General features: G+C 53.6%; 1 protein-coding gene across 2 annotated transcripts in view; it reads left to right on the top strand.

The window, feature by feature from the left end:
- The window catches only part of STK40 (serine/threonine kinase 40), a 39,348-nt gene extending 20,350 nt beyond the window's left edge, over positions 1–18,998 (top strand). For both annotated transcript variants that reach the window (XM_023529387.1, XM_011357995.2), the window contains 10 exons: positions 449–568; positions 2,295–2,380; positions 2,751–2,894; positions 5,054–5,281; positions 6,342–6,394; positions 11,579–11,694; positions 14,334–14,478; positions 14,600–14,719; positions 15,151–15,235; positions 16,647–18,998. In XM_023529387.1, coding sequence (XP_023385155.1) covers positions 449–568; positions 2,295–2,380; positions 2,751–2,894; positions 5,054–5,281; positions 6,342–6,394; positions 11,579–11,694; positions 14,334–14,478; positions 14,600–14,719; positions 15,151–15,235; positions 16,647–16,865 — 1,316 coding nt within the window. In that variant the 3' untranslated portion in view covers positions 16,866–18,998. The remainder of the gene's footprint in view (positions 1–448; positions 569–2,294; positions 2,381–2,750; positions 2,895–5,053; positions 5,282–6,341; positions 6,395–11,578; positions 11,695–14,333; positions 14,479–14,599; positions 14,720–15,150; positions 15,236–16,646) is intronic.
- The last annotated feature ends 3,578 nt before the right edge of the window (positions 18,999–22,576 follow it).

Here is a 22,576-nt window from a genome sequence, read left to right as displayed (position 1 = left end):
CAGAAATTAGCACCTCCGGCCACTTGGCTATTGGTATTTTGGGGGAAATCCTCACTTTAGGAAGTCACAGAGAGGGCTGGCTCTCCTCTCCGTCTCTGCGGTGGCCTCTCAGGGGCCCCAGTTTAATCTGCAGAAAGCCCAGTGTCATCCTCTCTGCATTTAACTGGCCCCTTTGAGGCAAGCTGGCTGCCCACCTCTGTGGCCAATACATGCTGTCTTAAAGTACACCCACCTTGAGCCCCTAATTAATCTCAAGTAAAGGAGCCATGGTTCTTTGTCACTGGGAACCTTCAGTGCTCCTCTGGGAGCGGGAGGAGGTGGCAGCAGCAGTGGGAACAGCAGCAACAGCTGTCTGACGCATCCTCAAGTCAGAGACTTGGAGTCTGGGTTAACGTAAGGAAACTCGCTGACTTGCTCAGTGAGAAGAGCTCTTTTCTGTCTTGTCTAGAGCTGAGAATGAAGCGGAGAGCATCAGACAGAGGAGCTGGAGAAACGTCGGCCAGGGCAAAGGCTCTAGGAAGTGGGATTTCCGGAAATAATGCTAAGAGAGCTGGACCATTCATCCTGGGTAAGCTTCTAACTGTTGGGTGAGTAGGGGTGCTGGGGGCAGGGGCAGGATGCACTGGTGTGCACAGTCTAAACAGCAGAAAAGCAGAATAAAGCATCACACCTACCACAGTGTAGAGTCCTGACCAACCCTCGGCCTGGCCCAGCTTCACCGCTTTAACTGGATTCTGTGTATGCCAGTAGAAGATCTGTAGCCTGAGGTTGCTCCGTCCCAAGAGCTGTCATTTTTGCTGTAGCTGCACCAGCCTTAGATCATTCTCAGCTGAAAGCTAGACTGTGTCTTCCCTCAGGGCATCCTATGTGTACTCCCCAGGATGCCACCCTCGAGAATCACACAAGCTGTGTTAGAAGCCAAGGGCCGTCATCCAGGACACTTCTTGGGCCATTCTTAGAGGGCACTATTAATTTCACAATGTGTTTGTAGAGCCCCCAAACTTCTTGTAAAATTGTCACAGAAATTTTGTAGAATCGGGTGATCCCAGTGGTCTAGAGGAGCAGCAGGGCCTTTCTGCATGATGTTAGAAGCCCAACAAGTCCAGATTGCTTATGCTTAGGGTTGTAGTTAGGGTGGGCTCTGAGGACCCCAACTTTCCTAGCAGCCAGAGACCAGGTGTGAGTTTTGCTGGGAGACAGCATCTTGGGCTTATAGGCACAGGATAGTCCCAGCTCCAGCCATTCAGCAAGTAGTCAATGGTGCCTACTCCGTGCCAGGCCTGTGCTGCAGGGATGCAGCAGTGAATGAGACAGACAAGTTCTTGCCCTCATGGAACTTAACATTCTAGTTGCAAAAAGAAGAGAGTAAACACACAAGATCACCGCTGGGGGTGGTAAGTGCTTTGAAGTCAGTAAACAAGATTCTGTGAGAGTAAGAAGGGCCTACAGATAGTGAAGACAAGGAAGATTCTGTATGAGGAAGCAACCTTTGAGCTGACAACCAAGGGTAAGAAGGAGCTAGCAGGGGAAAAACATTCTAGACAGAAGGAACAGCAAGTGCAAAAGCCCAGAGGCAGGAAAGGGCTGAATGTCTTAGGAATTAAGAAGCTAGTGTAGCTGGAGTATGGCGAGAGAGATGGAGAAACAATCAGTTAGAGAGATGGACAGGAACCAAATCATGTAAGACCTTATAGGCCAAAGCGGGGTTTGACTGCATATTATGAGCAGTTGGGCACTGTTAAAGATTTTTTAGCAGTGCATTTACATGGTAACATTATCTGATTTATGCTCTGAAAGCTCAGGCAGGGCGCTGAGGGTGTTGTCACAGGACAATGAGCAGTATACAGCTCTAGAAATATAGAAGTTCCCAAAAGCTGGTACTTGGACCAGGGCCAGGAGGCTGTATCAGACTACCAGGGGAACCTGCTCCAGCTATACTTTCCTGGATTCTCACCCTGGAGTTGCTCATTCAGAGGGGCCAGATTGCAGCCGGGAGCTCTTTTTTTAACATGCTCCTCAGAGATTCCAGCCTGCTCCCACTGTTGAAAATCCCTGTTTTTGAGAAACATGCCTGTAAAAGCCAGGTGTACATCATGCAGATGCACACATACCCTCCATTTTTGGAGAGGAGACTGTGAGAACTCTCCACCCAGAGACTCTGAGGGGAGAGTTCAGTGGACGTGAACTGTGGTGCCCACCTACAGAAACGAACTAGCCAAAAGACCACATGGTGAACATGGTGCCGTGACAGACAAGGCTGCTGAACAGTAAGCTAGCTGCTCTCTGTGCCATAGGTCCCCGTCTGGGTAACTCACCGGTGCCAAGCATCGTGCAGTGTTTGGCGAGGAAAGATGGCACAGATGACTTCTATCAGCTGAAGGTAAGTGAGGCACCAGGGGCGGGGGTGGCTGGGCACCCAGGGCCATCCTGCCAACCCAGCTCCTCCCCCTCTCCACTTTCACACCTACACCACTTGTGAGCAAGAGTGGCACCATTTCTTCCTGAGAGGCAATCAAGTTCACACAGCCTCACTCTGCACAACTCCCGATTTAAAGAGCTTTATCTGTGCATAAATTACATAGCTGTCACATTAAGAAAAACAGTTTCACTTCGTATGTGCATGTGTGAGTGTGTGTGCAAGTGTTGCATGGTAGAATGTGAACCCCATGCTTTTCCTGTTCGGTTCCTTCTACTTTGTAAAGTAAGGATTTGGGGGGTTATTTTTTTTTTATGTGTGTGCCGTCCTAAAGATCCTTACCCTTGAGGAGAGGGGGGACCAAGGAATAGAAAGCCAAGAGGAAAGGCAAGGCAAGATGCTGTTACACACCGAGTACTCTCTGCTTTCCCTCCTCCACACGCAGGATGGCGTGGTTCACCACCATGGGCTCTTCCAGGTGAGTGGCTGCCTGTCCCCTCTTCCCCCTGTCCCTCCACCTTGGGCTGGCTACTTGCTGGGTCCACATCTGTACTTTGAGCAGCTCACCCATGCGACCCCCTGGCATCCCTGCCTGCTGGGTGCATCAGGACTTCCTGGACCGGGTAGGCTGGAGGCCATGCCGGGCCGGGCCAGCTGCTGCAGTGCTCCTGCTGTGATGATCACAGCCTGGTGGGAAGGCACACAGTCCACATCTTACAGCCTTTCTTTGAAGGGCCACTTTTCCGAGAAAAGAGGAAAGCAGAAAGTCATTTAAAGACACACAGACTCTTACTACTGCGTTTTCAGGAATTGGCCAGGCCAAGGTAGAAGGGAGGCCAGCGAGGGAGAATGGGCACTTGGGGCCACCTCAGTTGTTTTGATACCAACAGTCCTGCCTTCTACGGGCATTTCAGTTTGTTCGGCAGTTGTCCCTGAGCCCCTGTGCTCCAATGTTCCAGGTCCCTTAGGAAAGGTACTAATTAGCAGTTCATATCCTGAAAAGAGCCCTCCTTGGGGCAGAACTGAAATTGTGTCTCCAGAAGTGAAGAAGTAGGTTCAGAGTGCCCAGGAGGCCTCCTGCTCAGGACCCCAGCTGAGCCTCTGCAGTGCCCTCAGCCAGATGTGCTGGCCAGGGTTCCCCCTTGCTCGGATGGACCTGGTACTCGAAAGGTAGCATGGTGTCAGGGAGCCAGCAGCCCTGGATTCAGATTGTGTGACCTCAGGCAGGTCACTTCAGGTCCCTGAACCTGAGATTCCTCACCTGTAAAATGGGGGTAATGATAATGATGCCCACCTCAAAAAGAGGGCGGGACAGTGAATGAGAGTGTAGAAAGCAGCGAGCTGCACCGGGGCACTCTCATCACCGTTGTTATGTCAGGCAATAAAAACTCCTTGTCAGCTTGATTCCTAAAATAAATAAAAATGCCTCCCACCCTCACACATACACCCCACCATGGTCTTTATTCTGAGATGTGCAGTGAGAGGCAGCTAACTCAGAGTATTATTAGGCAACTCTGAAAATCAGTGTTTCCCTTAAACACGAAGTCAAGCTGAGGCTGGTTGTGATTTCTTGGTACTTCACTCCTGATAGCTTCCAGAACGTGGCCTTGGCTTATGTGATTTTGAGTAGGAGAACCTGGGTTATTAGAATTTCTAGAGTCATCTGTGTGCCAGACACTGTGCTGGGCCTCTGGGAAGAAAAAATAAAAGCCTGCTCTCAGGAGAAATGTGGATATGCAATCCCCAGGAGTTCCCCAGACACGACCAGAGGTGACCACGACCATCAGCCTACTGGGGATGACATTGAGAGGCATCCTCAGACTGGATGAAAGTCCCCATGTTGTACCTGTTTTTTTGTTTTACTTTAAATACCTTTTCAGCAAGGAAGTGGGTCCAGAGCTCGCACCCGCCATGTTGGTAGCAGTGCCTACCCACTGAGCCCTGGCAGGGGCAGGACTGGCATCATTCCGGGCTGTCTTCTTCTCTCAATAACCTGTGAAGTAGGGGTTGCTAGCTCCCTTTTGTAGATGAGGAACCAGACACTTGAAGAGGTTAGGTGACCTGCCCCCAGGTCCCAAAGCTAGGACAAGGTAGAGCCAGGGGCTAAACCCAGCGGTCAGGGATCAGAGCCATACTCTTAATTACTGTCACATGGCTGCCCAGGAATCCAGCTTCCATGCGAAGCAGTTGTCTTGGACACAGAACACTTCACCATCTTGCACGTTGGAAGGAAGTGTAGAATGGTCATTGCTGGAATCCCTGGGGTTCCTTGGAGGGGAGGATGCCCAGGGCCCTGGCTTTATTGCCTGGACACTGGGCTCAGGGGGCCCTTTGGCTTTAAATGCCCATCCCTGATCCGAACCTTTTGCATTAAGATCAAAGCATAAAGCCTGTACCCGAGCAACTTCAACCTCGGCCCCTGGCTGGGCCTGGCACTGGCACATGGGAAGCCGGGCATTGCCAAGCGCCCCACGGTCCATGCTACCCAGGCCTCAGGCCTTCACTGCCCACATGCATGCGGGCTTGTTCCAGGCTCTCTCATCACCTTGCGTGTCCAGCTCCAGAGGGGAGTCCCAAAGGCCTGGCCCCAGCCCTGCTGGGCCCACAGCAAGCCCCATTTCCCCGCTTGCCTCCCAGGACCGCACCTGTGAAATCGTTGAGGACACAGAGTCCAGCCGAATGGTTAAGAAGATGAAGAAGCGTATCTGCCTTGTCCTCGACTGCCTCTGTGCACACGACTTCAGCGACAAGACCGCTGATCTGATCAACCTGCAGCACTACGTCATCAAGGAGAAGAGGCTCAGTGAGCGCGAGACCGTGGTCATCTTCTACGACGTGGTGCGTGTGGTGGAAGCCCTGCACCAGGTGAGGCTCTGCAGCACCGCAGCCCCTCCTCCTCCGGCTCCAGAGTTTCCTGGGCCTCAGTGACAGAGCGGCCCGTGGGCCCCATGTGCCACAGAAAGCCACTCCTCCTGCTGCTGCTCAGCGGAAGCAGCTCTGTCCTGCCCCCATCCAGGTGTGCTTTGCAGCTAGAAGTATCCAGAAGGAAAGTGGCTGGATGACATGTGCACCTGATGAGGCACAGTGCTGCAGACCTCAGCACGATCCTGGGGACGGTGTTCCCAGACGGGCAGCTGAGCAGGACCCAGCGCAGTGATTCCCTTTCAGTTGAGAGGCTAAAAATGAGGCTCCCAGCTTGAGCTACAACTGTGAAATATCCACTGGGGGGTGGCCACAGCCTGTCTCTGAGCTTTCTGTAGGGTTGGGGGAATCAGGTACTCCGAGTCCAGGTTAGGAGCACCTCTTCCAAGCATACAGCATCTGTGGGCCGAGCCTGCTGTACTTAGTCACCAGTCATGAGAGTTCATCTCTGACCCCAGATCCAGACAGATGCTTAGTTTCTTTGTTTTTTGTTTTTCAAATGGGATCTTTGGGGGTTTTTTTAAATTAATTAATTTTTTTATGGTGACATTGGTTTAAAAAATCCAATAAGTTTCAGCTGTACACTTTTAACAGTAAGGCATATATATATTTACATTATGCGTTCACCTCCCATAGGTAGATTTCTTTCTGTCACCACATATTTGACCCCCTTTACCCTGTCTACCTCCCTAAAATGGGATGTTTGATAGAAGTGGAGAGAGGACTGATTTTCCCCCGTTGGCTGCTGCTCTGAGGCGAGAAAGAGCTGGCAAACTGCCCTGAGTGAGACAGAGATTGCCTGCACTCACTTATCACCCCATCCGTACACTGACGAGCCCTTAGAATGGTCCTGGCCTGTCTATGGCTTACAAATGAAGGCAAGAGCCTGAAGAGACATGTCACAGAGCTTTTTCCTGCCTTCCCAAACACCTGGAGAGCCACATCTTACAGGCTGGGACCAACCCCGGCCCTTAGTACAAACCATGTGCCTGTTGTCTTCCAGAAAAACATTGTGCACAGGGACCTGAAGCTTGGGAACATGGTGCTCAATAAGAGGTAAGATCCGCTTTTCATCTTAGAGTTGGAACAGGTCACATGCTGCGACTACCCTACCCCCATGGGGGTTCTGACTCAAAACAGCCCACTTCTCCCAAGAATCCCAGTGGGCGGGGATGTGATGTCTGCTTCTGTCTAATGCCACATAGGAACATGGTGCTCGCTAGGAAGGAGTTTCAAAGGCCACAGACAGAGAGTTCTGGGATGGATTTCAGAAGTCCTTCCGAGTCCATTAATTGGTCATGCCTACTAGGTACTCAGTAAATGACTATAAACAATGGACAGATGGATAAAGGAATGACATGAGCAAAATGAGGCTGTATCATAGGCCAGGTTCCTGGAAACAGACTCGGATGTGCGTGCAGGAGGTGTACTGGGGATTGCTCTTGGGAAGGAGGGGGCTGGATTGGGCAGATGGAGAAGGTGAACTGTGGTGCTGCCCTGATAGGGTCACAGCCTAGAAAGCTCGAGAGTTAGATACCCCTTCAAATGTCCCACATCAAGGCAAGAGGGCATATTGCCCTGTATCTTCACTGCTGCCAGCCACTGAATGTGGGCTGTGCCTGGGGTGGGGCGTATCCTTAAGCAAGGCCTAGGTGACTTTCCAGAGAAGGACACAGCTATAAGTAGTCAGAAACCAATACTCCCAGCAGCAGAGAGAGAATGCCTCAATCTTGAATGAGATCTGGGCAACTCACCCCAGCACCCCAGGGAAGCAGTGGCAGAGGGAGATCATGAGAGGCCCCAGTCTCAAGCTGTCACCCCACTCAGGGAGAGGGTTTGGGCCCTTTCCAAGTGATCTAGGGCAGCGGTAGAGGGACATCAACCATGCAAGGGCCAAGGACTGATGGGAGGAGGGCTCACTCTGTACGCCACGATCCAAGAAACACAGCGCTAGGAAAGGCACATCCCCTACACCCCCTCTCCCTGAGCCTCTCTCACGCTCTCCTCCCTCTCACCTCCAGGTGTTGAAGTGGGCGGGAGGGCTTACAAATGGCAGGCAGCATAAATCTCAGCAGAAGTACTGTGGTGGGGGGTGATTTGTTTCATAATGTGGTCACCCACCCAAGGGGGGCCACTGTCCCAATGAAGTGGCCAAAGCCACAGCAGTCACAGGAAAAGAAGCTGCAGGGAGATGGGCCTCTGGGGAGGGGCGTGGGGGCACCAACCAGACCCTGCAGTGCCAGCCTGAGAGGCCATGGGAGGATGCTGCTGCACCTCAGTGGCTCAGCCTGTCTCCCGGAGCTCACCATGGGCTGCAGCACCAACCAGAAAGCAGATATCACTGTATTGAGAACCAGTGTGCAGAGGGCTGTGAGCCAATGAAGCGGGGCAGCGATTCAGCCGTCTGAGTCAATTTGTGAAGGATGAGTAAAGATTTGTCAGCCTGAGAAGTGAAGTGATGAAAACCTGACCCTATTGTGCTCGGCCAGGAGGAGGGAAGAAAATAGAAATACTTGAACCCTTGACTAGCTGAATGAGAGAGTCAGGGAAGCTAGAGGAGCAGGACTTGGGGGTCAGACATGGCTCCCAGCCCAGCACTGCCTCTTAATTACCCCTTGCGACTTGAGAGAGTGTTTGTTGGGTTATTTATCCATTGACTAATTCATTCATGTGCTGTGGAGCTGCTATGGTACCCAGCATTTCTCTGAGCTTGCATTTCTTCATCTGTAAGCGTAGAGGTGAGTATACCTTCCTGCCAAGATTGACCCAAGACGTGAAACTGCCTCACAGGGTTCAGCCCTCGTCAGCGCACCCCCATGCTAGACCAGCCAGGGCCTGTACACACGCTTCCCTCGGGAGATGAGGCCCGCTGTATATTGAGTGGCTGATGAGGATGCCGGTGGTGAGGGCCCAGGGCGCATCAGCCCCAGCTCTGAATTGCATGAGGAGGGCAGGTAGCAGAGAACAGGGACCATCCCAGCCCTGAGGGCAAGTGGTCTCAGTGTCCCTGACCTTCTGTGGGATGTTGGGCTGGTCATCATCCGCCTCTGGACTTCAGGCTTACTGTTCACAAAGAAAGGGCACATTTTTTGAGCACTTGAGGCCATGTGGCTGCAGAGTCCCCATCCTCTGCAGTTGTCCCCAGAGCGGTTCATTGGCTCTAAAGAGCACCTCGAGGGTTGTTATGGGAATGCACAACCGGTACTCCTGCCCAAGACCACGCCAGTGCTCCAGGCCTCTGTCTCTGTGGTGGGTTCACTTCTCACTTCTCCAGGCCCCCTAGGTTCTGGGAAGGTACTCAGGAGGTCACACTTCTCCTAAGTAACACCAGCGTCGTTGCAGCAGCTCTCCTGTGTGTGTGCGTGCACGTGTGCGTGTTTTCCTCGGATTACAGAGCGCCAGTACTTCATTCAGACCCTACATCTTGGCTGCACTCGTTTAATCCGATCCCTTTTTTGTGTTGGGGCAGACAGAGGTTCTGGCCACCCCTCACTTGAGTCATGGATGTTCTGGAACGGGGCAGGGTGGTGTGGTAGAGAGAGACCCACGCTGAGCGCCCAGGGCTTGCTCTTCATGTGTCTGTTGGGCAAACCTCTCCTCTCAGGGCCTCACTTTCATCCTTTCCTAGTCGAGAGGCCACCTGGAGGAGCTCCTGCCCGTCAGGCCAGGCCCTAACTCCAGCTGGAGAGGCAGGCGGACAAGCTGGAGGCCTTTGTCTAGTCCTCACAGCAGAACAGAGCACTCCCAGGGGAGGATACGGGGAGAAGTGTTTGCGAGGCAGCTGCAATGACAAGCTCATCCTGCTTTGGATAAAAGGCAAGGGTTGAAATCTGAAATCCCCTTTTGGGGTTATGTGAGGTTTGCTGTGGGTTCTTCTTCCTCCTTTCTTTTTGGGTAGGCAAGTTGCACACCAAGTTCCTAGAAAAGGAGAAAAACACTGTGGTAGCCCAAAGGGCCATAGCTAAAGAGTGACTCACTCAGAGCAGATCCTGCTGACACAGAGCTCCCTCCCTTCATCCCTGGCTGCCCTCACCCCCTCCTGCCAGGACAAGCCTGGGGGGTCTGGACTCCCAGGGAATCTGTGTGCTACCCGGCCAACTTGGGCGGTGGTGGCTGGGCAGGGGAGTGTCGCCAAGCTTCAGGAGGTCTTGGAGCTGACCGTGTGGTTTCCTGTGGGAGAGACTCCAGGATCCTTAGCAGGCAGAGCAGTGCAGGCCAAGTGGGCCTGCTGCCAGCCCTGCAGATTCTCAGCGATTTTTTTTCAGCCCCCACTGCCCTGCCCCCTATACAGAGAGCTGTCAAGTCCTGCCACGGAGTGGAGTGAAAGGCTCAGCCATATTTGCACGTGCACTCCAGGGCCTGTGGTCACAATGTGGCACTTCTCTTTGGCTGTCTCAGAGATGATGTCTTTCCCAATGTCTCCTGTTGATAGCCTCTGCCAGGTGTGCCTGCTGTCTGAGGATGACATCCTAATCCAAGCTCACAGTTAGTAATCAGTGACTATTCACCAGGCCCCGGGCTCAGAGCTTTCCCTGGGATTAAATTCTTATCTTGTCGAATCCCAACACAGTCCTAGGAGTTAGGTGCTAATACTTTCCCTGTTTTACAGATGAAGAAATTGAGGTTTAGCAACAAATTAAATAACATGCCCAAGACCACACTGCCCATCAATGGCAGAGGCAGGATTGGAACCCAGGAATCTGACTCCCAAGCCCACCAGACTCTCCCCAATGTCTTGTTGCCAGCTGCAGCGGCCATCTGAGCAAGGGGAGGAAATACAGTGCTTCTGCTCTGGGGGGACCTTGCGGATCAGAGGCCTAAGTAGTCCCTCATTCAGGACAATGACATGGGCGGTTCAGAGCTGGAGCAGTTCGCTTCTTGATGTGCCCATGATCCTTGGCCAAGACCCCTGGCCTGCACTCTCAGGCTCTAGCTGCCCTGAGGCCACTGGTCAGATTTCTGTGGCATCTTGCAGGGCAGCCTGTATGGAGAGGAGAGTTGACATTTCCATTTGGAATGCAGAGGACAGACTGGCCTTTGTTTTGCACCAAGCCCTGTGCCAGCAGAATTCCCCAAGATAGCTGAAGGGCTCTGGGAGCCTCTTGGACGCAGCTCCTGGGGAATTCCACCTCAGCCCCACACACCCTGCACCTCTGAGCTGACCCTCCTCTCCACCCTTGAGAGGCAGCTCAAAGCCCCTCGTGTAGCTTCGTTTCCTGTCATCCTCCGTGGCTTCTCTGCCAACAGGCTAACATGGGAGCCGGGCAGTGGCCCCTGCTCATCCATTGGCAGAGAGGTACCCTTCCTCATTAGCCATCTCCTACAGGGCCGATAAGCCTTTCCTGCTCTCCCCACCCCCACATCCCCAGGTGTGGTGTAAGGCGTCTTTTCGGGGCCACTTCCTTTTGCCGCCATTGTGAGCCTCCTAAAAGGTCAGAGCTCAAGCTGCTCTTCAGCACAACTCTCACATGGTGGGGATCTGGTTTTCTAAGTCAGGGCAGAGTATGAAGTACAAGACAAGGGTGAGTCAGCTTTGATGGAAAGGAAAGGAAAGCCAGGGGCTGGGCACTATCCAGGGACACAGTGGGCACCCGGCTGGTGTCAGTCCAAAGGGCAGGCTCTGGAGTCAGGCAGACCCAGCTTTGGATCCTGCTCCACCACTCACTAGCTGTGTGACCCTGGGCAAGTCCTAGCACTACTTCTCTGTGGCTTAGTTGCATCATCTGTGAAATGGGGCATGAGAAAGTCTCCCTCTTAATTTGTTGTGAGGAGTGAATGAAAATAGTCCACGTCAGACACTGAGGCCAGGGCCCGCCCCTACTAAGTGCTCAGCACACATTGGTTTTTAGCACTGTCAGTGATGATGATTGATAATGACAGTGGTGATGACCAGAAGAATCAGGCTCCAAAGCTCTGCTGGGTCTCCTTTTCTCATGTGTAAATAAGGGCCTTGAAGTCACCCAGGGTGGCAGGTTTAGGGGAGCTCCCCTAAAACCTCACCTGGTCGGCATGACTCAGAGCCCTGCGAGACAGCTCAGCAGGTGGCAATCAAGGGTGACTAACTGGCCAGTGTCAGCACCCCAGGCACTCCCCACACTGCCATGGGGAAGGCAGTGAGGACAAAGGAAGCAGAAAGGACGTGGGCATGTTCCTTTGCTCTCTAGACAAGGGATGAGGGCAGCAGGGGTGCCTGTGGGGACAGACACCAAGGTGTATTCTCTCTCTCCCTCCCACTCCCAGGACACATAGGATAACCATCACCAACTTCTGCCTCGGGAAGCATCTCGTGAGCGAGGGGGACCTGCTGAAGGACCAGAGGGGGAGCCCTGCCTACATCAGTCCAGACGTGCTCAGCGGTAGGTGCGGTGTGCAAGGCAGCGGTCCGGGCCGTCTCACAGCCAGGCCCTGCGGCCTCTCCTTCATTCAGCAAACCCTATCTTTCGGCCATGCCACCCTGAACGTGACCGATCTCATCTGATCTCGTAAGCAAACCCTATCTGTGGGCCTCAGTGGTGGCCCAAACCAGTACTGTCCCTCTGGGTACAAAGTTGAGGTCTTATGGAGGATGAAGACAGTAATCATCACACCAGTGCATGTTTAATTACTCTCTCAGATCAGTGTTTGGAAAGAAAGATTTCTGTGAGTGCGAATATGGGGCACTTGAAGGACTTTCCCAAGGAAGCGACATCTGAGCTGAGATCGTAAGGATGAGTAGGAATCCACTGGGGGTGTGACTAGTCGGAGGCATCACAGCATATTTAAGGAACCAACTAAAAGCCCTTGTGGCTGCTGCTCAGAAAGCGAGCTTGGTTCTAGGCCAGAGGGATGGGCAGGGGCCAGACCACACAAGGCCTGTTGGAGGTCTGATTAAGAAATTATCACCCTTTACTTCAAGTTCAAAAGAAAGGAATCGAACAGATCTTCACTGAGTGTGTGCCACAATGCGATTTGCATTTCAAATATATCACTCCCTTTGTTCTTTAGTTCATTCATTCTGCTGGTAGCGGTCCCCAACCTTTCTGGCACCAGGGACTGGTGCTCCTGTGAGAATCTAATGCCTGATGATCTGAGGTGGAGCTGAGGCGGTGATGCTAGCGCTGGGAGCAGCTGCAAATACAGATGATGCTTCGCTCACTCTCCCGCCGCTCACCTCTTGCTGTGTGGCCCAGTTCCTAACAGGCCATAGACCAGAACTGGTCCGCGGCCCAGGGGTTGGGGACCCCGGCTGCTGGTATTTACCTACCGAGAGCCAACCAGATACAAAGTTCTGTTCTAGACACTTTGGATACAGCAGTAACAGGCAGACAAACATCCCTACCCTCACAGATGGTGGGCTGACTTTCCAGTGGGGCTGAGTCAGGTAATACACAAAATAAATAAGTATGTAGTTATTAACTACCAATCATATTTCCAAGTACCAGGCACTGTACTGATCAGTGGCCCCATAGACTCTGTGTTGGTTGCTCCACTTGGTGGAGCAGGGCCCCCCAAGCTGCTCTTTGGCATTGGGGGTTGGAAAGGGCAGGGGCCATGAAGCCTTGGGGAAGGCTGGGCAGAGGCTCATCTCCATACAACTGCCTGCTGCACCAGCTAGGGCTGAAGCTTACTCCCCACAGCAGCCCTGTGAGAGCGGCATCTCATCATCCTCACTTTAGAGATGAAGAAACAGGCTTGGTGAAGGTCCGTGGTACTCTGAAGGCGCAGGCTAAGTCCTGAAACAGCATCCCCGTGCACATTGTACACTCCTGCCCCCTTAAGCTGCTTGACCTTCAGTGGATCTGGTGAGCCCTTCAGAACCAGCATCCCCCACCCCAGAGGCATTATTAGCCACCTAGGAGGCTTTGAGACCCAGAGGAGGGATCATAGCTGTCTGAGAGCTGCCAGGTACGCAGCAGTGTCTCACCACACCATGGAGAGCCGAGTTGTGTTCAGGGATCCATGTTCAGGGATCCGGCTGCCCCGGAGCCCGCGGTGTACACACAGGACACTGTGCTAGGTACTGGGTGGGTAGAGGCTTTCGAAGGGCTGGCATTGTGCTGTGGCATATTTTACGTTTGGAGCGGGTCAGGCAGCGGCTGGCATGTGGGAGGAGCTCTAACGCTGATGAGTGGATAGATGGATTGCCCTGAACATGAGAAGAGCAGGGCTTTTACAGTCAGCTGTGTGACCCTAGACAAGTTACATCCCGGGCTTCATGTCACTCTTTGGGAAAAAAGAAAATATCTAATTCATAGAGTTGTGGTAGAGGTTTAATGAGATGAATGTTTTTTCCAGTGCTGTCACGAAGTGAGTACTCAGTTAAATGTTCACTCCCTTCTGTTTCACAGATAAGGGAACTAGCACAGAGCGTTTACTTAACTGGATAGTCATTCATTTAGCAAATGTGAGAGTCCATGCTAGGCACCAGGCTCATGTGTGAGCAAAGCAGAGAGGTGCTTGCATCTGAGAACGTACCTTCCAGTGAGGGGGATGGGGAGTAAACAGACAGACAAAGAAGAGGATCTTCAGATTGTGCTAAGTGCTGTGAGGGAAGAGTGACAGAGGGCAGTCTGACGTGTCCAGAGCCGGTTAGCTCTTTGTTCCACACACACGCTGCTCTGTGAGCCGCTCTGCTGCGTGCTGGGGCCATAGCACAGGCCCAGTGCCCAGGAGCTCACAGTCTGGCAGAGCAGGGCTGGTGCTCTGAGGAGGAGGTAGGAGGCACACCCATAGGTGAATGGGTTGCACAAGGCCAAGTGTGATCCTTTCTCCTCGGGTCATGCCAAGTGGGGCATCGTCCTGCAGAGGAGGGATGAGCATGAGCAAAAGCTCCAGGAACTGAGCTGGTGTGGCTTGCTCTAGGAGGAAGCGGGGCAGGGTGACCAGAAATGAGGTAGCAAAGCGGAGGGGCCCCATGTGTAGAATTTCAGTCAGGTGGCTGCTGAGCTGAGGGAGTCCCAGAGCCATTCTCTTTCCCAGCCCTGTGCTGAGTGTGCGTGTGTCTGTGTGCCCACAGGCCGGCCGTACCGGGGAAAGCCGAGTGACATGTGGGCCCTGGGTGTGGTGCTCTTCACCATGCTCTACGGCCAGTTCCCCTTCTACGACAGCATCCCACAGGAGCTCTTCCGCAAGATCAAGGCTGCTGAGTACACCATCCCTGAGTGAGTGCTGCCTTCCTGGGGAGGGGCAGAAACAGCGCAGAGAGGCTTGGAGTCCTGGGTCCGTGAGACCCAGCACCAGCCCACGCCTCCTGAGCCCTCACCCTCTTCTTCTCTGAATCAGGGATGGGCGGGTTTCTGAGAACACTGTGTGTCTCATCCGGAAACTGCTGGTCCTTGACCCCCAGCAGCGCCTGGCCGCCACTGATGTCCTGGAGGCACTCAGTGCCATCATCGCGTCATGGTAAGCGAGCGGTGCTGGGCCAGCGCAGGGCTGGGTTCTGCCCTCCCACCCAGAGAAGTGGCCCGAAGTTGGGCCTGTTTCTCTCCCAGGCAGAGTCAGGTTTCCAGATTTCCCCTTGGGCCAGAGTAAGAGGGTGCCAGCTGCGCTCAGGGTCGAGCACCTCCCATCTTCCAGTTGATGCCAACAATGATGGGCATTATCTCACTGAGTTCTTATCGTAGCCTGTGAGGTAGAACTTGACTCCCATTATTGGTTGAGGAAACTGAGGCTCAGAGAAGCAGAGTCGATCATGTCAGGAAGGGGCTGAACTGGGACCCAGCCCAGATCTGTTGGCTCCAGCCAAGTCTTAGAGCAGTGATGACCTGGCCCTTCTGGGAAGCAGGGGCTGGGGGCTGCCTGGAGCCAACCTGACGTGTCTGCCTCCCCTGCAGGCAGTCCCTGTCATCTCTGAGCGGGCCTTTGCAAGTGGTCCCTGACATCGATGACCAAATGAGCAACTCAGACAGCTCCCAGGAGGTGAGTTGGGAAGGGCAGACAGGCCGTTACCCAGGTCCTCAGGGACCACTCAGAGCAGGGCAGGTGGGACAGGGGTAGAGATGGCAGCTCCCGGCAGGCTGCAGGGCCTTTTCCGCTTTGTCCCCAGTCCTTGGAGTAGAAAAGGGAGACCTAAGTCCTCGCCCTGAGCTGCCTGGGGCCTGCCTTGTGTCTGGCTTAGTTGGTGGTTCTGTGGCCTGAGAGAAGGCTGTGGGGCAGCTGAGGTGGAGACCCCACAGCAGGGAGGTCCCACAGCACCCAGCCGGGCCCTCTCTTAGCTTCCTCTAACTACCCGAGTGCTCTGCCACGTGTCAGACTTTTATAAACAGTCACATTTCTCTGCCCCTCTGACTCACAGGGTTCCCTCTCAACCTTCCTGCTTTTCATTTTTCAGATGATTCATTTTCTCCCAGTTTTCTCTTCCCCTCTTCTCTGCACTGGAGAAAGTGCTGGGCCCAGGGTGGGGGCAGACACCTGGGCACTAGAGAGCAGCTAGTGGTGATCTTAGGGTGCCCCCTGGAGGGCAGAGGTTGGCCAAGCCCTTGGAAGGGACACTGTAAGGACCCTTACTCTCTGGCCCACCCTGGAGTAACACAGCAGAGCCTCCTGGCCCTTGAGAAGAGACAGTTCTAGGCCCTACCCCCACCCCACCAGCTCCCACCCCTCGCATGACTATGCAGCAGCTAAAAATGATCATCACTAGTACACAAGGAATGCCCACCCCAGCACATCTCATTCAATCCTGTGTGGCCTGTGTTCTTATCCTCATTCATAAGAGGAAACTAAGGTTCAGAGAGATAAAAATCATTTCCCCAAGTCACACAGGTTGGGACTATTAGAGCTGAGCCTTGAACCCAAGTCTGAGTTCATGGCTCTGCTTTCCCCCTCTGCTGATGAGCACAGGGACCTGAGTTTGTTAACTGTGTGCCTGGGCCACTCCAGGAGGCTCGGCGTGGGGCAAAATAAAGAAGCAGGGTCACCCTGGTGCTGAGCACCCAGCCCCAGACCTCTCTTTTAACACTTGACCTGCACTGGCCTGCCAGGCTCTCGAGAACGGCAAGGGGAGATTACTGTCTCACTCCACAGGCGAGGAAGCTAAGGGTTCTTAGATAATGTGACCTCTCACAAAGTCAGTGAGTTAAGAAGCGGGGATCTGGCTCAGATCAAGGTCTGTGCTTCAGCTGAAGCGATACCCAGGGCGGCCAGCAAAGCGAGGTCCAGGTTGGCTGGAGGGCTTCAGGGACCCACACTCTCTGCCACCTAGCTACATTGGGGCCAAGAGTGTGGTGCCTGGGAAGTAGGGGGCTTCTCGAGCCAGGCCATCTGACACTAACTCCCTTGCTCTTCTCTCTCCATCTCTGTCTTTCTCTCTCTGTCCTTCTCCGCCTCACAGGCAAAGGTGACAGAGGAGTGCTCCCAGTATGAGTTTGAGAACTACATGCGGCAGCAGCTGCTGCTGGCGGAAGAGAAGAGCTCCATACACGAGGCCCGGAGCTGGGTACCCAAGCGGCAGTTTGGCAGCGCGCCACTGGTGCGCCGGCTGGGCCACGATGCACAGCCCATGAACCCCTTGGACGCAGCCATCCTGGCACAGCGCTGCCTACGGAAATAGCAGCCTCAGGCAGGGGCGCCAGCACCACCCGCCACCTCTTCCTGGCCCCCAGCCAACGCCCGGCTGTGGAGCTAGGCCCTGGAGTGCTGAACTCTCTCCCAGGCTGCCGCAGGGACAGGCAGGGACAGCCCAGGTCACACGTGGGGTCAGCAGAGGTACCACAAAGCTACCTTTTGGAATGATTGCTTGATTGTTTGGTTTTTTAATCTGAGAAGCCTAGATAACTAATCTGCTTTTAATCATGACGTTTTAATCTACCTCTGCCTCTTTAACCATGCTGTCTCTGGACTGAGTGAGAGGGAGGAAGAGGGAGCCCGCCCAGCCGCCCTGCTCCCCACAGTCCGAATAAGCTGAAAGTGCAGCTCGCTGCTGGCTCCCAAAACGAATGCCCGCTCCCCACTGTTCTCCCAGGCCCCCTCCCACTGTCAGTTTTCCTCTTTCCCCTTCTAACCCCAGGCCCCTCAGTCCAAGCTTTGGAAAACCTTCACCTCATCTTAAGCGGAATTCAAATATATTTATTTTTATACTGAAACCAACTTCTCTCCCATCTCTAGGTGGCTCGCTCTTGGCCACTCCCTGCCCCCAGCCAGCCTGGCTGGACAGCAGTGAGTCCACAGCCCACAAATGGGCCCTCTCCTCGCTCCCAGTCTCAGAAGCCCCTTCTTGCCGGCCCCTCTCCACCTCCAGCCCACCAGTCCCCCTTAGTTCTGGTGATGGGGGCGGCCTTTCTCCACTTGGTTCTCTTTCTCCCATCTCAGTAGCTCCTCTGAGGTGCTGTACACTTGCATTAACCCTGGTTTCCTTCTCCACCCCTCACCGCGGTACTGAGATGTGAATGGGGTGCCTGGTGGTTGGGCTGGGGAGGGGTGAACTGGGCTGGCCATGAACAGGTGGGCCTTGGCTACACGCCCTCTCGCTCCCCACACCCCAGTCTGTATTCAGAGAGTGATGGAGGTATCTCCCCACCTGTCCTTGCCTCATAATAGATATGGTGTCTCTTCCCAGCAGGCGCTGGCCGGGTCCTTTGTGGGGGCTGCAAGGCTCGTGGGGAGAATCGTAGTAGGGACTGGGGGGCCCTGTCTGGCTTGAGAACAGCCCTGCTGCCCTTTTTGAGCCGAGATTTTGAAGTGGATGCCCGTCTTGCCAGAAATGCTGTTCTCACCAGAATGCCCTTCCCGTCTACTGATCCTCACTGGACTTTGGCCCTGCCCAGTTCCAAGCAAAGACCTTCCCCTGGCCTCCCCCTGGCCTCCCCACCAGACCCCCTAAGAGAGGCTGATTGTTACCTTCCAGGCAGCCCCGGGCCCTCAGGCCCTTCCTGCCTGTCCTTACTCCCCAGTGGGAAGGTGACCGCAGTCTGTATGACCCTGTTTCCCAGTGTGAACTGCTCCCCTCCCCAAAAGCTGACTCACTGTGAGAGACTTGGGCAAGTTCCCAAACCTCCTTGTGCCTCAGTTTCCCCATCTGGAAAAAATGGGGCCACCTCTTGCCAGCAGTAGCAGGGCTGCCCACACCCCTTCCTCCCTGTGCCCCCATCTCAGCACTTGGGCACCCCGTGCCTCTGCCTCAGTGGGTCTGAGGGAGCCTGCCTGAGCCCAGCACTTACTCCCCTGAGCACCAAGCTCTGCCTCTTGTCAGCTGTCTGGCCACTGAGAGCCAGGTCTCGTGCTGTGGGGTTGGGGATGCCCTCTTTTCTATATTTATTTCAAAAAGAAGTCTCCTAAGGGAGTAGAAATGCAGTCCAGCCCAGGGCTCCCAGCCCCTGTGACTGTCCTCCTGTGAGGGGCTCCACTGTGCCCCTTGCCCAGCAGTCAGCCCAGACCCTCCAGGCCTGCTTGCCACGTGTGGTCTTTCTTCTCCTTTTCAAAGCAATATCCTCCAGGTTTGCAAAGCCCTATCAGACAGTGGTCCCTTCCCAAGGTCAACCCATGTGTCTGATTACATTTCTAACAAAGCAAATGAGAGGAGGTTGGGTCTGCCCTCACTGGGTGTCACACGCTGAGAGAAGTCCAATTGTAAAGAAACAAAACAAAACAGAAAAAGTCACAAAAAAGTTTGTATAAAGACATATTTTTGTACTACATGGGGACTCTTCCTGCATGTCAGCAATAAAACTTCCTGATCTGGAGCCACTGTGGCCTGTGCCGTCTGCCATTCTTGCCCTCCTCACCTGTGTCTCCATCTCTTCCACCAGATTGGTCTCCTTCCTATCCCAGCCAGGGAGGGCAGGATTCCTGCAGCTCTTGGCTCTACTACCAGGTGCAACGGGATAAGTGCCCCCTACCCAGGCAGGCAGCTAGCCAGCTGCATGCCATCACCGGCTTGACTGGAGGAGGGGACCAGAACTACCCAGCCTCCCGCTAAGTGTTCAAGGGGAACTCCCTGCTCGGCTTGGCTCAGCCCCAGACCTGTGCCGGAAGGTGTCCCGGAGAGGCTGCTACTGGCAGAGTATTGGTCCTGTCCCCCTGCCAAACCCCTATTTGGGTTGGGGGCAAACTGAGTCAGAGACTGCCCATGTGCCCACATGCCCATCCAGGGCAGCTGGGGTAAAAAGGGCCAGGCCCTTTCCTGAACCACCTGCTCCTTCCCTCCCCTCCTTAGGAAGCCAAGGGGCTTCCTTCCTTTCTTCTTTCCTTCCTTTGCCTAATTTTAGACCTTGCAGATTGAGCATTGGAGCAATGAAGCTAGAAGTAGGCTGGCCCCTCCCCCAGCACACCACAGGGCCCAGGCAGATGCACCTTTGTGTTTAAGAACCCCTACAACGGGCCCGGGTCACCTAAGGAGCAGAGAGCCACGCAGGTGGAGCCCCTTCTCAATCAAGTGTCCACACAGCCAGAGGGGATGGCACCTCTCCAAGATGTGGGAAGGCCCTGGTTCTCTGCAAGTACTTCAGAGCAGGCCCCCGAGTCCCTCATCCCTACCCTCACCCCACATCCCACACCCACCTCAGCAGCCAGGTGGCTCCCCATCTTCCTGGCTACTCCCAAAATCATTCGCCCATTTCATCTGGCCCATACCTTATCTGTTGAGCTGTCTTGGATGCACTGCCAGAAGGGGCCCTCACTCCCAGCCCAGCGCAGCCGCACTCCAGCTCGCCCAGCTTCCTTCCGCCCCTAGGCCTCATCTCCATTTCCCACCTCCCTCCTGCCCCGCCCCCCTCCCCACACCTGATCAGCCTCTGTTCTGCGCACAGGTATCTCCTAGGCACCTACACCTGTCAAGCTTACATTCAGAAATACCCAGCAGCAAGCTACATGCGGGCAGGGACTCTCGCTCTTGTATCCTCAGCACCTAGAACTGGCCTGGCACACACAGCTCACATGCCAGAACTGTTGGTCTATTGAGCTATTTAGATGGCTCTCTACCAGTTTCACTGTGAGCCCCGGAAGGAAAAGAAGGGAAAAGTACCAGAAAGGCGGGTGCGATCAACAGCCTCCTATGCTCCTGGGAAGTCAAATAAGAACTGAGAAGTTTCCATCAGGTGTAGCCACTGCCTGGGCTTCACGTCCTGAGGGAGAGCAGCTTCAGAGAAGCTGGATGAGCTATGGAGCTACCGAAAGTGGTAAAGGAAGTGAGGAAATGGAGTCTTTCTCGGTGTTGTCTGAGTTATCCAGCCTCCAAAGTCGAGTCAGCTGTGTGATTTCTCTTCTCTCTCGCTTTCTCCCACACCCCACATCCAATCCACTGCTAAACCTGTCGGTCACTTCTCACAGCTTCCCGCGACCACCCTGTCTGAGCCCCCTTCTCGCTTCCTTGCTCCGTCCTCCCCTGTGACAGCCCAGCCATACAGCAGCCAGAGTGAGACCTTCAAAAGTCCAATGTTGTCCCTCTCCTTATACCCCCCTTGATGGCTTCCATCCCATGCAGGACCTGGTCTGGCTTATAAAGCTGTATGCAAGGCCCTAACCTGGCCTCCCTAACTTCTCTGTCCCTCACCCCACACCCATTGTCCCAACCACACACACAGCCTCTTTGCTGACTGACCAAGCCAAGCACAGCTTCCACCTCGAGGCCTTTTCATCGCATACGCTTTCTGTAAGGCTGTTCCCCAGATATTTGCATTTCTCCCTCTCTCACTTCCTTCTGCTCAAAATGTCACCTCCTCAGAGAGGCCTTCCGTGACCATGTCCACCTGGTCTTCTCTAACCCCTTACCCTGCTTTATTTTTTCTTCATTGTACTTATCACAGCCTAACATTATATTATCTATTCGATTATTGATTATATCCGTCTCCCCTACTTGAATGTTGAGCTCCACGAGGGCAGAAATCTTTTCTGTGTCCATGAGGTCGGGGATTTGGGAACCAGTCATCACAGTGACTGAGGGTGCCGTGGACATTTAGAGGGTGGGAGCCAGGGACGCCAGACAACCCCACAAGGAAGGCAGATTCTACATCCTGCATGACATGAGTGAAAAACTTGTTTATAATTACCAGAGCCAAGACTCTAACTTCACTTTATACATACATAGAAAGGATTTGTGTATACATCATGTATACTGGATTTTTAGAGAATGTAACTACTGTGTAAAGCGGAGGAAATTTGTACTTCGTTTCGTTCAGAACTTTACCAGGAACTCGTCACTGTTTCAGACACCGACACCACAATATCCCAGCATCGGTCTGCACGCGTAGCTGTCACCTCAGCAATTGATCACTTCACAAATATATATCATTACCCTTTATTTCTTTTATAAGACATATATATATATACATATATATGTTTTTTAAATTAGATGTGGAGGTGGGTATATTAACCATCAATTTCATTCAGGAGCATGAAAAGAGCAATCCAAAGACTCACGGAAAGGCAACTTTGGATCTGACAGGATAGAGAACCATGACCTTTGGAAGACTGGTTGGAAACATGGGATCTGAAGTTCAAATACACTTATATCCACGTGACTGTACAGATGTCCCTTAACCTCTTTGAGCCTCGCTTTTCTCCTCTGTAAAATGGGAGTCATGTTGCAAACTACACAGGTTTAACTAGGAGGATACGAGAGTTTGAAGCTGCATAGCAGTTAGTACTGTGCCAGGTACCAGTAACCATTACTGTTATTCATTTTGCAAACTCTCACAGAACCCTCTTCCCAGCATCTGTCTCAGATGCTGGAGAGTGGCATTCAGAGGACTTAGAAGGCCTGGAATGAGTTCTCCTCTTCCCTCCAAGACCTAGGCCACCTCTGACCCCCAGCGGGTGAGGTCCTAGTATCAGGAACAAAGTAGCCAGGGCCAGCCCCCAGCTTGGCCACTAGGGAAAAGAGCAGTCGGCTTTGCATTGAACCAGCCCCCTGAGACCCCTCCCAGAGGCTCTGGATCTCTCAGCCCCCTGTGCTACTATCAAGACCTGTCTTCCCCATGTTTCATCTTAAGATCACTCTCTGTGCCTCCCAAGGTGACAAATCTCTAGTCTCACAAGCAGACAGGAGGACAGAGAGGCAGCCAACAAGCAGCAGGTGGGCAAGTAGCAGGTCAGTCTTAGGCCGACAGGGAGGAAAATCAGCAGGTGGACAGAGGGGATGTGAGCTAGGCAGGCAGGTGACAGATATGCAGAAATCCCCGCCAACACACCAGGAAAGCAGGTGGCAGGGCAGACCTACAGACATGACAGTAGGCAGGGAGAGGCAGGCAGATAGGTAGGTGGCCAGGAGGACACATGGACTGTGTGGATGGCCGCATGGGCCAAAGGCTTTGGACACCTCCCCCAGGG

The sequence above is a fragment of the Pteropus vampyrus genome, unplaced genomic scaffold (assembly GCF_000151845.1).
Source record: "Pteropus vampyrus isolate Shadow unplaced genomic scaffold, Pvam_2.0 Scaffold36, whole genome shotgun sequence".
Classification (NCBI taxonomy): Eukaryota; Metazoa; Chordata; class Mammalia; order Chiroptera; family Pteropodidae; genus Pteropus; species Pteropus vampyrus.
This window is presented reverse-complemented; position numbering and strand designations above follow the sequence as displayed.